The 13333-nt window shown below is 29.6% G+C and overlaps 2 protein-coding genes across 3 annotated transcripts; one reads left to right on the forward strand and one right to left on the reverse strand.

The window, feature by feature from the left end:
- The first annotated feature begins 1247 nt into the window (after positions 1-1247).
- On the forward strand, positions 1248-7086 carry LOC129983613 (defensin BmKDfsin6-like). 2 transcript variants are annotated; one of them, XM_056093143.1, is made up of 4 exons: positions 1248-1372; positions 2767-2907; positions 4614-4661; positions 6849-7086. In XM_056093143.1, exons 2-4 carry the CDS (start codon positions 2769-2771, stop codon positions 7034-7036), a joined length of 375 nt encoding a protein of 124 aa, XP_055949118.1. In that variant the 5' UTR covers positions 1248-1372; positions 2767-2768; the 3' UTR covers positions 7037-7086. The 2 variants fall into 2 exon arrangements, with proteins under 2 accessions (XP_055949118.1, XP_055949119.1); XM_056093144.1 differs by having other exon boundaries at positions 2767-2862.
- A 3070-nt stretch (positions 7087-10156) lies between these two features.
- On the reverse strand, positions 10157-13144 carry LOC129985260 (kanadaptin-like). Its single transcript, XM_056095218.1, has one exon. The coding sequence runs from the start codon at positions 12848-12850 to the stop codon at positions 10892-10894; it is 1959 nt and encodes a 652-aa protein (XP_055951193.1). The 5' UTR covers positions 12851-13144; the 3' UTR covers positions 10157-10891.
- Between the last annotated feature and the right edge of the window lie 189 nt (positions 13145-13333).

Below are 13333 nucleotides of genomic sequence, written 5' to 3' on the forward strand. Positions count from 1 at the left end.
TCTATTGATTATTCATTCTAGATTTGGAAAAACAAGACAATGAAATACTTTGCGATAAAATATTGTTAAAAGAATACGTAAAGCAAAATAGGAAAAGAGGTACTTCAACCAAACTAAACAAAAACTAAGGTTTTTTTTACAATAAAAAACTTAGCAAAAACAGACTAAGCAAAAATAAAACTTTTTTTGTACAAAAATAAATCAACAAAATGGCAGGTATATTATATAACATGATATATTATATTCATGATTGCTTATTAAAACATAAATCTATATGTGTCTGTCTCTAGTATTCATAAAAACTCTATAAAAAGATATTCGTGATTAAATGCATCCTTTCTTTGCAATTTTGCGAACTTTACGGGTTGTCACGTGATCCAATTCAAAAGATATCAGGACTTTGCAAATATGTTTATACAATCTAATAAAGTGGATAGTAAAAGATATAGTTCGGATACCTTACTTTTGGATACTTACTATTTTTATTCATTTGAATTCTTTCTCCTAGAGTAACCAACAGGATGCAACTATTTATGTTTTTTCTATTATTTATATTGAAATAAAAATATATTCACTTCTAAATTCAATTATATATAGAATTTAAAAATGAATAGAGCGGGAAAAGTTTTTATTTTCTTAAATATTAATATCTAGCCATGCATTTTTAATTACAAAATTCCATTAAATAAACACTTTGAGGTTTTTGTTGTTTTAAGATAGATGATAAAAAAAAAATTATGGTTTTTAATATAAAAGTATCAATTAGCAGAATATTTTTGATGCGCATATAAAGTTGACTGAACCATCTGGTACCCAAAAAAAGATGAAACCAAAACTTAAGTGGATTGACTGCCTGAAAAAAGACTTGAGAATCATTAAGCAGCGTTCACACGAGCCCAAGTATTGCGCACAATGGAAGGCCGAGCGTACTTCAGGAAGATCATGTGACTGCAGTGGGACAATGGCAAATAGTCGTCCCGATGAAACAATCATTTGTCATTGTCCCGTTGGAGTCACATGATGTTCCTAAGGTAGGCGGGCCTTCGATTGCGCGCAATAGTTGGTCTCGTGTGAACGCTGCTTCAAGTCGATAAATTGGATAAACTTCTTGTAATCAAGTGAATAGACAACTTGTTTTTCAATCAATAATATATGCATAATAATTGTATTTCTTGTTGAAATTTCTCAGGTGTGCAAAGCATAATTAATGACTAGCCGATTCGGTGATCAGCTGCTCACTGATCTTATTGACAGTATATATTGAGTCATATCAACCAATTCTGATGGATTGCAGTTTATCAGAACAAAAGAAAGTACTTGTTTAAATTATAAGAAGAAGAAAGAATTCTGGTTGGCTGGCTGTGCTTATAAGGTAATCGGCAAATCTGGCTAAAGTAAAGTGACACTGTTGGAGATTATTTTGCAATATTGCTCGTAAACAGGGAGTAGTGAAAGGAATAATTGATGACATAACTAAAAGTAAATAGCTTTAATACGAAATAAAAATTGGCGAAATTTCCATTGTGACTGGAGTATTCAATCCATATATTTTCCCTTATAGAAAATGCATGGTGAGGTAGTTCTTTCTGGAATATGGAGGGCAATGGGAGGCAGGGAATCATTGAAAATAAATTCAAAAGTATTATTTTAGAGAACTTTCAAGTAAAATAAGCAGCGGGTGTGGTTTCCCCAAAACTTTCTCGCATATTCTCTAATAAAGGTGAATTTGTATTTCAGGCGCGTTTTTTCTCAATCGATCAAAAGAAAAATTTGGCACTGAACTACAATTGCAAACACAAAACTGCAGACAAAATTTGACATATTTAAATAATTGCTTTTTTTAGTTATCACATTTACATGCTTCTGAAACTACAGACCGACAGACTGTCAACCCCTTACTGGATTTAGCACAAAAGTCGATAGGCGTCTACAATATAGAACCAAATGTTATCCATCTAGCTCTCTTCATTTTGTAGATATCATGTTAACTTATATTCGAACAGCCAGACAGAGGGGCTCAAAATCCAATAGAAATCTGCAAATTTGGTGTCAAGACCATATACCAAATTTCATCCGCCTAGCTCAAAACGTTTTTTAACACAAATAGATGGACAGACAGACACATTGCTAAAAATATGTTATTCGAACTCGAGGAGATCTAAAACGCAGATATACGTCAAAATCCAGAGTTCAAATATTTTCGCGATTAAAATACTTTCTCTACACTTTGTATGCGAGAACGTGAGTAAATCGAGCTGGAGATAAAACTAGAGGACAAGTTTTTTTTTTTTTTTTTTTTTTTTTTAAGTTTTGACAATTATTTAAAATAATAAATGATAGAAAGTCAAAAGAATTTTGAAAATGCAAAGCATTACTAATGGGATATAGAAGTATTCTCTGCCACTAAAATTAAATTTGATTAATTTATGCAGTTGAAATTCATTAAAATCAATTTAAGTTGTCGCTAAAATTAGATATCGGTGTGCAAAATCAGGTATTCTAAAACTAAGATGAACGTTTCATAGGAGTAATGGTAAAAGGATTTTCATTGTAAAAAATTGAGAGTCATTCGTTGATTTCTTTAAACATCTAGATTGATTTTTGAATGTAATTACATCCAAATTTTGAAGATCACAAAATTGTTTAAACAAATAAATCGATTTTTAAATGTAATTGTCTTTAAATTTCAATGCATGGAATTGATTTGACACATTCAGATTGATTTTTAAGTGGCATTCTTCAAAATTTTGAAACTATCTTTCTTAGATATGACCATACTTGATGACTACCACGGATGTCCCAGTACAGCTGAGTGTGAAGCATATTGCAAATCTTTGGGCGATTTTGTAGGACTTTGTACAGGTAAAGATCGTCGCCACTGCCGCTGCACTTCGATACCTCTTACAGGTAGACGGATATCTTAAGCCCTTAGCACATCATGTTTAAGTACTCTTAATGAAGTATTCGCTGCCAAGTGTGAATGCCTGTTGGAGCAAAGTGTAAACTTTTTAACTATAGCTCAATAAATTACTTTTAATAAAATTGGGTGAGCGATTTTTTTTTCTCTCCTAGCTGCAGTGTTTATATTGGGAGTGCCACACATAATGAAAATATAAGTTAAACTGCAATCATCAGTAGAATTGCGTGCTGTGGCAACTACAGATAATACCGAAAATGAATTAAAAATGTACGGTATTTTTCCGTTTCCGATGGCCGTTGGCGACAGTTAAATTATTTTCGCAAAATCGCCAAAATTTCAACAAATTTGCAAAAGATTTTTTTTTCTTTCCCCCTCCCCCTCGCAATCTTGCGCCGCAAGTGTAGTAATGAATCGTTTTAGGTTTACTACAATTAATTAAATATCACGCCAACAGTTCGATGATTTTTTTACGGCCATCGGAAAGAGAAAAATACCAAATATTCCAATCAAACCAAAAATAGTTTTGAACAATTTTGATTTACAATAAGATGCCCATTCAAGAAATTATGACTTAATAAGCAGTAAATGTTTGTACTTACAAATTTATTAGTTTACTTTTTACAAATAAAAGTATGATTTTTTTCAAATCCCTTGTTTTCATTAAAATATAGTATTTATAACAGTAATTTCGAGTTTAGATAAGCTACAAAAAGGATAATACAGAACTCACTTCATATGATAATCAATAGGGATTTTAAGCTTACAACAGGACACTTCGCAAAATGGGTAACTCATACATATATATATTGTCCTTTGTTAATAAATTAGCTTAGTAACTTGTTTGGCCTGCCAAAATTAATGATTGTTAGAAATTTCAATTAAATATTTTGTGTAACTCAATTTCAATGGCTTCGTTGGCAAAATATTTTTATGCTTCCAATTTGATAGACATCACAAGTCTTACAGAATCTTGATACCATTCCCTTCACTTGTCTATGCATTTCCCTAATTTTTAATCCATATTCTTATGATTGCAATTATATTACAGGAAAGAGTAACAGACACATAGCAGGGCATGTCCCCTCTCTAATTGATTAAAATTTCAAAAAAAATGCTCCGAAATGCACATTTTTATCCTTTACAGAGTATCTGTGTCAAGTTGGGTAGTAGATCAGACTTGTAGAACACCAACACATAAACATATTTATCTTCATTATTAACAATGTTAGAAAAGATTATTAAATGACTCTGTTGTTTAACTTAAATATTTATAATTGCTTTTAAATTTGAGGTCGGTTTAAAGTCATTTTTCGTGGATATTTACGTCTTAACCGCGTAATAACAATTAACCGAAAAAAAAAAACTTCAAATATCACCTGTTAATATGCTCTTCACAAACTAAAATCTGACCATTTTTACCAATGGCATGCGGAGCATCTCTGATGAGTATACTCTGCAGTGTTAACAAACAAACGTGCCGGAATAATAATCAGTTTTAAAATGTCACAGCAGAAATCTAGAATTTCAACGAAACAGCAAAATATAGTCTGGCAATGAACAGGTGAAAAGTGATCAGATTCCAAGGATTGCGCATCTACACATTCTAATGCATACTTTAAAATTTGTAGAGAGTATTTTCAACTAACTGTTGAAAAATTAATGAAATATCTGACCGTATGCTTCACTTTTCAAGGTATGATGACGGCATGTTTATATATATTGTTCCTACTCCAATTCGTGAGTAAGTTATTATTATTATTATTACTTTTTCGTATTCTATTAAAGAGAGAAGAAGCCTAGTTTTAAAAAAAGCTTTATGAAATTTTAACGTAACAGATTTTGGTCGCTTTGATTTATAGCTGACGAATTCAACTGAGATCATGAAAGCTTGGAAGATATATCTTATTTATGTAACTGAACATTTCATGATGTTAAAAGATAAATATACTTTTTGGCAGAGTCTAATTTCCTCTTTTATTAAAATTATAACTAAAAAATCTATACGGATGGTGGAGGATACTATTCTCGGCTTCCTTCACATATAATTCGTTTGCAACATATTGTGACATGATCGCATATCTTAAAATTACAAAAGAGATTTATATTTCTTATATCTATCAAATTCCGTGTTGATCTGTTATGCAATGATGAAAAAAAACTGAAGAACCTGGCAGAAATTACTTTTCAGTCTTATTTAAAATTAAATTTAAAAGAAAAATTTTAAACAATAAAGCATTCACATGTCTTTGTTACAAAAAAAAAGTGCTAAAATATATTGCCTGGCAGGTATGAATTTAATTGCCGTTTTATTTCACTCGCCAATTTTTCCTTAGAATTTATAACCCTTGTTTAATGCTTTCTTTTTCTTTTTTTCGGCCTTATTCTTTGATCTTCACTTTTGAAACTCTATAAAGTATTGTTTACTTTTAACAAATTCTCCAAATACACTTGATGATCTAAACAAAATTCCCCAAATTCGCTTAATACCGTGTGCAAAATTTAATTAGACTTCGGCAGATATCATCAGACTGATTAAGCTCTTTGTCCAGAAAGAATATATAAACAAATACTACTATTAAATCGTATAAATGCCTTCAAAAATCTTTTCTGGAAAATCGCTACTAACACACAAGTAACTTATCATACAAATGTAGACTTATCTTTTTTTTAGGCGATAAGCTTCTTTATATTTATTTATTAACCTGGTTTATACTAAAATAACTATGAAAATAATTCTAAAAGTCAAATATTCAAAATCATTAAGTCAATGGAGTGATGAAACATCAAAATCTATAGGCAATGTGGAAAACCAGTCAGAATTGGCATGGTGTGGATAGCTCTGGACTTTCAACATGAGTTAATACCCTATCAATCCCTTTATACAGTGATTTAGACTCTCATTAAATAGTAATGGGGAGGGTGGAAGAAGCTTGGTGTGCATGCAGAATGGTAACTTGCGATGAATTCTAGCAAAGTTTTCACTGGGGTGGAGTGGGGGATTGAATGATCATAAATAATTGGTTTAAATGGATGGAGTAAAAAATTATTGAATGTGGTGTGGTTGAATAAACAATTTAGGACCATGTAAACTCAGCTTTACTACGTTAAGCTATAATTATACATTAGAGTATTGATGAAATCAACATTAACATGATTTTGATAGAAATGCGCAGTACACTTATCACATTTTAACTATTACAATGTAAACTTGCCTTCAGTACAATTCAATTGATTTCATGTCTACATTTAATTTTTATATTGACCTCGTCAATATAATCAGTGACAACTCAAACTGATAGTGGGGAAGTTACTATGTTTACTTTAGTTATATTAACATCTCGTTTTAAAGCAACACTAGGGCTATTTTTAGGACGGATCTCGTAATTTTGAAACGTGATCAGATGACGAGGACGATACCTGAGCTGGCACCCCTCTCTCCAAACTTCCACGCCACACCAATGGGAGGATGTTTGACTCCGACGGATTTAACGTGCACCAGACCAGATTACACGACGGTTCTTAGGGGGAATCGAGTCTCGAACCTGAAACCCTCAAGTTCCGAAGCCAAGAGCTTACCACCAAGACACAGCAGCTCTAAAAAGTTACTATGAAATGTATCATTCCGACTAGTAAAATAAATCTAGATATTATCCTAATATAAATAATAATTTACAATAAACAGAATTGAATTTCTAACACTAACAATCGAAATTATATGCAATAAATCTTTTTATTTAAAATAAAGGGGTTTTTTTTGTTTGTTTTTTTTTAATTTCATTACACTTTTTTCTATGACATTCAAACAGGCAAGGATACGATACCTGTGCTTACATGAAAAAGAAAGAGTTATATTTCTTTCATTTTCATATTGCATTAAAAGATAGGATTTAAAATCAAATAATTCAACTAACGAGAAGTACCATTACAGGTTTAACCATTAAGGGAACTCCACCTGTTCCAAGAAACATGTGCCCTGCCAACTGGAAAGCATGCGATCAACAATGCAGAGCAGTCGGTCGTAGAGGCGGCTATTGTGGTGGACTTTGGTCAACAAGATGCACATGCATTGTACGTTCAGTATCAATCACATCTGATGTTTTGCCTGTTTGGGGTTAGACACAAGAATATAGCCTTGCAAATAGTACATTTTAGATTAGCGTGTACTTTGCCACCCATTATGAAGGCTGCGTCGTAACAGTCTACCTTCCTTAAATTTAATACTAAATTTGGCGAATTATATTTTGAAAAAATCGTTTGGCGATTGTATCAAGTTTTTAAGTGCAAACAATCGTGGAAAGGATGAATGATTCATAATGATAATAGAAATTCTTCAACTCATTTTCAGATAAATTTTTAAGTTTTTTGTTTTTTTTAACAGAAACACGATGAATTCTTGTAAATCACTTGATCTATAATATTTAAATCATTTGCATCAATATTATTCATTATATATTAGTAATAAACAAATCATTTTCAAGATACAATGTCAATGAATAAAACTCCAGCTAAAATCGGAAGGCAAAATTGTTGAATTTTTTCAAGTCATCTGATATAGTTATATATTGATTTTGAGAATATCTATATTCTTCAAAATCTTGGAGAATAAAGGATGCTTGTTATAATAATCACAAAGCAAACGTTCTTTCAAAATCCTCCCATATGATTTTTACATTATAATACAGAATACAATCAGAAAATTTTTTATCATTTAAGATAATAACAAATATTTAAATAAATGAATAAAGATTAATCCAAAAAGGTAAAAATTATGTGTTCTGGTTTTTAAAAAAAAGATATACTAGAGATAACAACAAAAAAATTAGTGAAAACAAATCTTAAGACTAATAAAGAAGCTTCTGCCTATTTTGAAGACAACAGCAATAAGCATAACAAAAAGACATATTTCCATAGTAGAGAAATGTTCTCTATATTTTTTTTAAATGATTAAGAGCTCAAATTTACTGGTTGAACTGGCATAAGCATAAACTGATTAGCACATTTTAATTCACAAAAGCATTCCATCAATTTATTGCCATAACTATTATTTATTTCCTTGAATTCTTATTCTAAAAGATTCCATCATAAGATAATGTATAACTTTTAAGTTTTTATTATACCAAACTGATTACATGCTCTAATTCTCTTACTGATTTTCATTTAAAATTACTCACAAAAAGTTCAATTCAATTATATGAATTTAAGACATTTAGAATTTTGAACTCATTAATATTTAAAACTCCTGTAATTTTGAGTTATAATAAATAGAAGGAAGAGAGAGAAACCTTGGATTCCAATAATTGAGTTTCAGTATTAGGAAACTAATATGATATGTTGCCAATAATGTTTGAAAAAAAGTATTCCATAGAAAATCTGAGCCCTATATAGAATACCTAAGTATTCCATGGTTTTATTTCAGAACATAGGATGTAATGATCCATATTCCAACGGATATTAGTTTTCTGCATAATGTTAAAAATTAAATATGTAAAGCATAAAATATTATTAGTATTGATATTTCTAATGTTAAGCAGCAAAAAATATGACTTAGCATACAAAACTACATCAAAATTCTGAATGATTGTTAAATCAAGAACAATAATGCAAAAATATAAGAAATCTTACAGAATACTGAAGTTATTGATAAAAATAACTATTAAAGTAGCAGATATTTTTTTGATTTTTGCTTAACATCCAAATTGCTATTCCTATTTTTTCTAAAATATATTTAAATAGGATAGTGAACTTCCATATTTAGAAAAAATCATTATTCCAAAGTTGATTTTAGGAAAGCGAGATTATGAGAAGGCTTGTAAAAGATTCAAAATTTTATTTTAAATACTATTAACATGAAGAAAATTGACAAAAAATTATATTTTTAGGTAAAAAATTAGGTTACATTGTTAAAAAGCTGTAGAAATAGCAGATCGTATTCATTTTCTATGGATTTTTGGGGAGCTGAGAAAAAAAAGGAAACTATATAAAGACTGTATAAATTGAAGTAAAGTTTAAAAATATTTTGTTATATGAATATTGAACCTTACAAATATTTTACTGAAAAAACCATTATAATGAAGTTACATAAAATATTTAATTAAAAATTCAATTCTTCCTCTTTTTCTTTAACCATTAATACCTGCAAACCAGCTAATCACTAAAAGCAGCTAGTTTCCAATAAAAACCTTTATGTGATTCTCCTAAAAAAGTTTACCTAAATAGCATTTCTCATTCTACATTGTGTATAAGGAGAAATATAAATATAACATTTTTAAAAAAGCACCAAAAATAATATATATTGTCTAATTATTCTATGCATTGCCTGCTTTTTACACTTTTTAGGAACATACACACTAAATTCTTAGCTAAAAGAATGATTTAAAATCTAATTTAAAATTAATTTTGCAAAATTATTCTTACTTGAAAACCCATACACTTTGTAATTCTATTTATTTAAAAATAAATTTAACATAAAAGTTAAAATTTAAAAAAGTAGTACAGAAAAATGACATAAAACTCAGATATGAAATATTTCTTAAAAAAAATTGTACTAATATGATCAATGATTTATTTATAAGTTTCATAAACAAAGAAATCTTTCAAATTTATCATGAAATTATTAAACATATAAATATGTTCATGATCTTTAGATTGAATATCAGCATTTATTACTTATTGCTCTAAGTAATTTTATCAAAGATTTTCATAATGTGGTTTGCTATTTCATTATACCATGAAAATAAGACAAATCTCAATTAATAAATTAAATATAACCTACTTAAACAATTAAATGAGAATTACTAATTCTCTGTAGACTCAAAATAATAATAATAATAATAATTGCTGACAATCACAAATAACTTGATGCTATATTTACTATTCATAAATTTTAAATAAACATTTTTAGAATTATTATTTTTCAAGATCTGATTCACTTTTATTTTTAAAAAGTTAAAAATGATTAACAAATAATTTTAGAATTACGTAACAACTAAACTAACTCTAGATGCAAAAAAAAAAAAAGTTTATAATAATTTTTAGTTTTTTTTAATTATTATTATTATTTCACATTTAAAATTAATTTTTAAGTCAAAAGTGAAAGAATCTTATAAATACAGACATTCAATGATTATGCTACAACATGAAGTAAAAATTTTTACATTTTGCAACTTAAATAATAGATATATATACAAAAATATAAATTGTGTAACTATGTCATATATAGAATAATCATGAGAGGGGGAGCTACCTTCACTATAACAAGAAATACTAAATCAAATTTTTATATGAAATTTTTCAACAATTTTTCTAAACATTGCCATAACAACTTGATAAAAGTGATGATAATAAATTGTAATTTTCTTTTGAATTTCATACATCTTTTGAATTTCAAACAAAATTTAGCATATATAAAGTGATTATTTAAATTTTGGATATTAACAAAATTAAACTTATTAACATTTTATCTTCTACGCAAACTAAAAAAGAATATGACAAAACAAACTAAAAAATAACGTGACAGTTTTTATATAAATATCATTAATAAACAAAATAATTGTCAATGAGAATGATAACAGTTATTGCAACATAAAGACAGAGCAAAATCTTTGAGTAGCAATCCTGAAAATATGTTCACTGTATCATGCATGCATGCACAATTACAAAAATGGCAAAAAGTTACACTTTTCCCCTAATAAAAGTACTATAATTGATACGTTATTTTATGTGAAGGTAAATTATCATATCATAAAAATGAATGACTTGACAAAGGCTAAAATTTTTATACTGGGAAATAACTCTAAAACAGTTTAACATAATGGCTAACTTATTAATATTTTATACTAATTAATTTCTTAAATAAGAAAATGAAAATATATATATATATATACAAATTTTTATTATTAATAATAAAATTTAACTGCATCAAGAATTTACTTCGTTAAATAATAGTAGGGGAGAAAACATGATATACAATGCCTAATAGCCATATTTAGCATTTAAATGGGTCATGCCATCACCAGTTTGATTAGCAGGTGGTGTCCATGTACAATAATCATTATTATCTGTAGCATAAACATCAATTTCTTTTTTAGATTTCTTAGGATTGTCCTTTTTCACACATTTTACAGATGGAGATAATTTTTCAAAGTCAAATTTTTTATCACCTTTCATTTCAATATTTTCACAATCCATTTCTTCATCCTCTTTCTCTTTACTTTTGTTTATTAAATTAGGAGTTCTAGAATTTTCAAGTAAATCACTTTTAGAACCAACTGGAACATCAATTTCATTCACATTTACATTTTCTGTTTTCCTGTCAGTTTCATTTTGAGCATTCAATAGTAGACCATATTTTTTAGGTTCAGCTGGAGAATCTGAACTTTTACTAAGGTTTTCTTGAATTTGTTCATCTGATGGTTTTTCAGATGATTCAGTTTCTGAATCACTTTCAACTTCTTCAACCATTTCTCCTTTTTCTAGTGGCTTAATCTCTAGTTTGGTTTTTTGAACTGGGAATAGTAGTTTGGATTTCAATCGCTTTCCAATGATTTTAGAATGTTTCACAACAGGTGGCAATTGAGCAGGTCTCGCTATATCTAATAATTTTTCCAAATGAGCCTTTTCTTTTTCAGCTTCAATCAACCTCAACTTCAGTTTCCTTTTTTCAAATTTATCAGCTGGCATATCTGTTACTTTCGATAAACTAGACATGTACGATTCAAGAGAGTCTTCACTTGCATCTATAGAAGAATTTGCATTCCTTTCTGTATATGCAGTTATTTTCTTATTTATCTCCTCAATCTCTGTAATAACAGTTTTGAGCTTTGTCTCCAAAGATTGAAAGTTCTCAACTTCAGGTTTCTTTGATGCCAACCTCTTTCGCATCTCTCTCCTTTTCTCAATTTCTCCAGATCTGTCATAAAATGTATCCTCATCACTATCATAATAATCATTCTCTTCCCATTTTTTCTTCCTCTTTACTTGGCGACTTTCTTGATGTGACTGTCGAAGCAAACCCATTCGATCCAAAGTACGACAAGCCTCAAGAGCACAGGCTACAACTGCTTCTTTTTTTTTACCAGTCACAGAAGCCTCAACAGTTAAAAATTCCCCAGAAGGTGTATCAACAGGTAATTGTACAGTACATGAAAAAGTCCTGAAGCCTTTTTCCTCAACATTATATTCAACTTCATATCCTTCCCTTTCAAACCATCCTCGCAATGTTTTTTTGGGATCATCTAAATAAAGATCTTCATTTTGTGTGGAAACAGCAAATGGATTTATGGCCAAATCTTCCTCTTCATCAGCGTCTTCTCCCATTCCCCAAGTACAGACTTCTTCCTCAGATTTATTTTCTTCAACTGCTTTTTTGGTTTCTTCCTTTTCTTCCTCTTCGGGCCCCTGAAAAATATGCATTCTGGAACTTCCTCCAAATTTCAAAATGTATCCTACTTTGAGCTTATAGTAAATATTTGGAGAAACCTTCCCCTTATTGAGAAATGTGCCATGAGTACTCCCAAGATCATAAAGATAAAAACCCTTAGGGTGAGAATCATCGCCTCTGCAATATTGTATCACAGCATGGTATCTAGACACTGATGGATGTTCAAAAATCACATCACACAAGTCTAATCGACCAAATACAAAAAGAGATTTTTTTATATTCATAGTTGAAACAACAGTACCATTTTTTATGATCTCAAAAAAATAACCAGAAGGAGGTGGACCACTCCATTCAGGTTCCTTGTAAGGCAAAGGAACATTAATCAAGGATTTGGATCCTTTTGTAGAAGTCTTTTCAGATACTTTCTCTTCACTTCTTTTTTCATCTGCAATTTCCCTTTTTTTTAGATCTAAAATTTCATCCGATGCCTCATTTTTTATCTGAGAGAAAGGTACTTTAAAACTATCTATATCCATTTGCTCTTCGGCCATTTCAAATGCTAGAACAATTCTTTTAATGAGTCAAAAATTATCTACTGAAGTTCATATATCAAAAGAGTTTGTATAGTGCAACAGTAGTTCAATATAAATACATTATATGCTAATGATTTATTTAGAAAATAACTTTTCTCTTTTTTACTTAAAAGCCGTTATATCTAAAGAAAAGTTTATATGTTTAGAAAACTTTCCAATATTGGTATGGGTTTTTTAAAAAAATGCTAACCAACAGATTCTGAGACTCGTTAACCGGAGGACGCTTGAACCCCCCATTTGAAGTTGAAAGGGGGGGAGCAGTGAGGGAAGCAGCACTGGACGACGGATTTCATTCCGGTAGTGATGGAAATGGGGGAATCGATGTATGGTTGCTTACGGAAAAGCTTTTTTCGCCAAAAGGTGAAAATTTATTTACACGCCAAGAATGAAGCGCATTTTTGGAATGTATAGGGTGGAGTGTGGACGAATGTCGGTTGGATC

This window comes from Argiope bruennichi, chromosome 9 (genome assembly GCF_947563725.1).
Source record: "Argiope bruennichi chromosome 9, qqArgBrue1.1, whole genome shotgun sequence".
In the NCBI taxonomy this organism is placed as follows: Eukaryota; Metazoa; Arthropoda; class Arachnida; order Araneae; family Araneidae; genus Argiope; species Argiope bruennichi.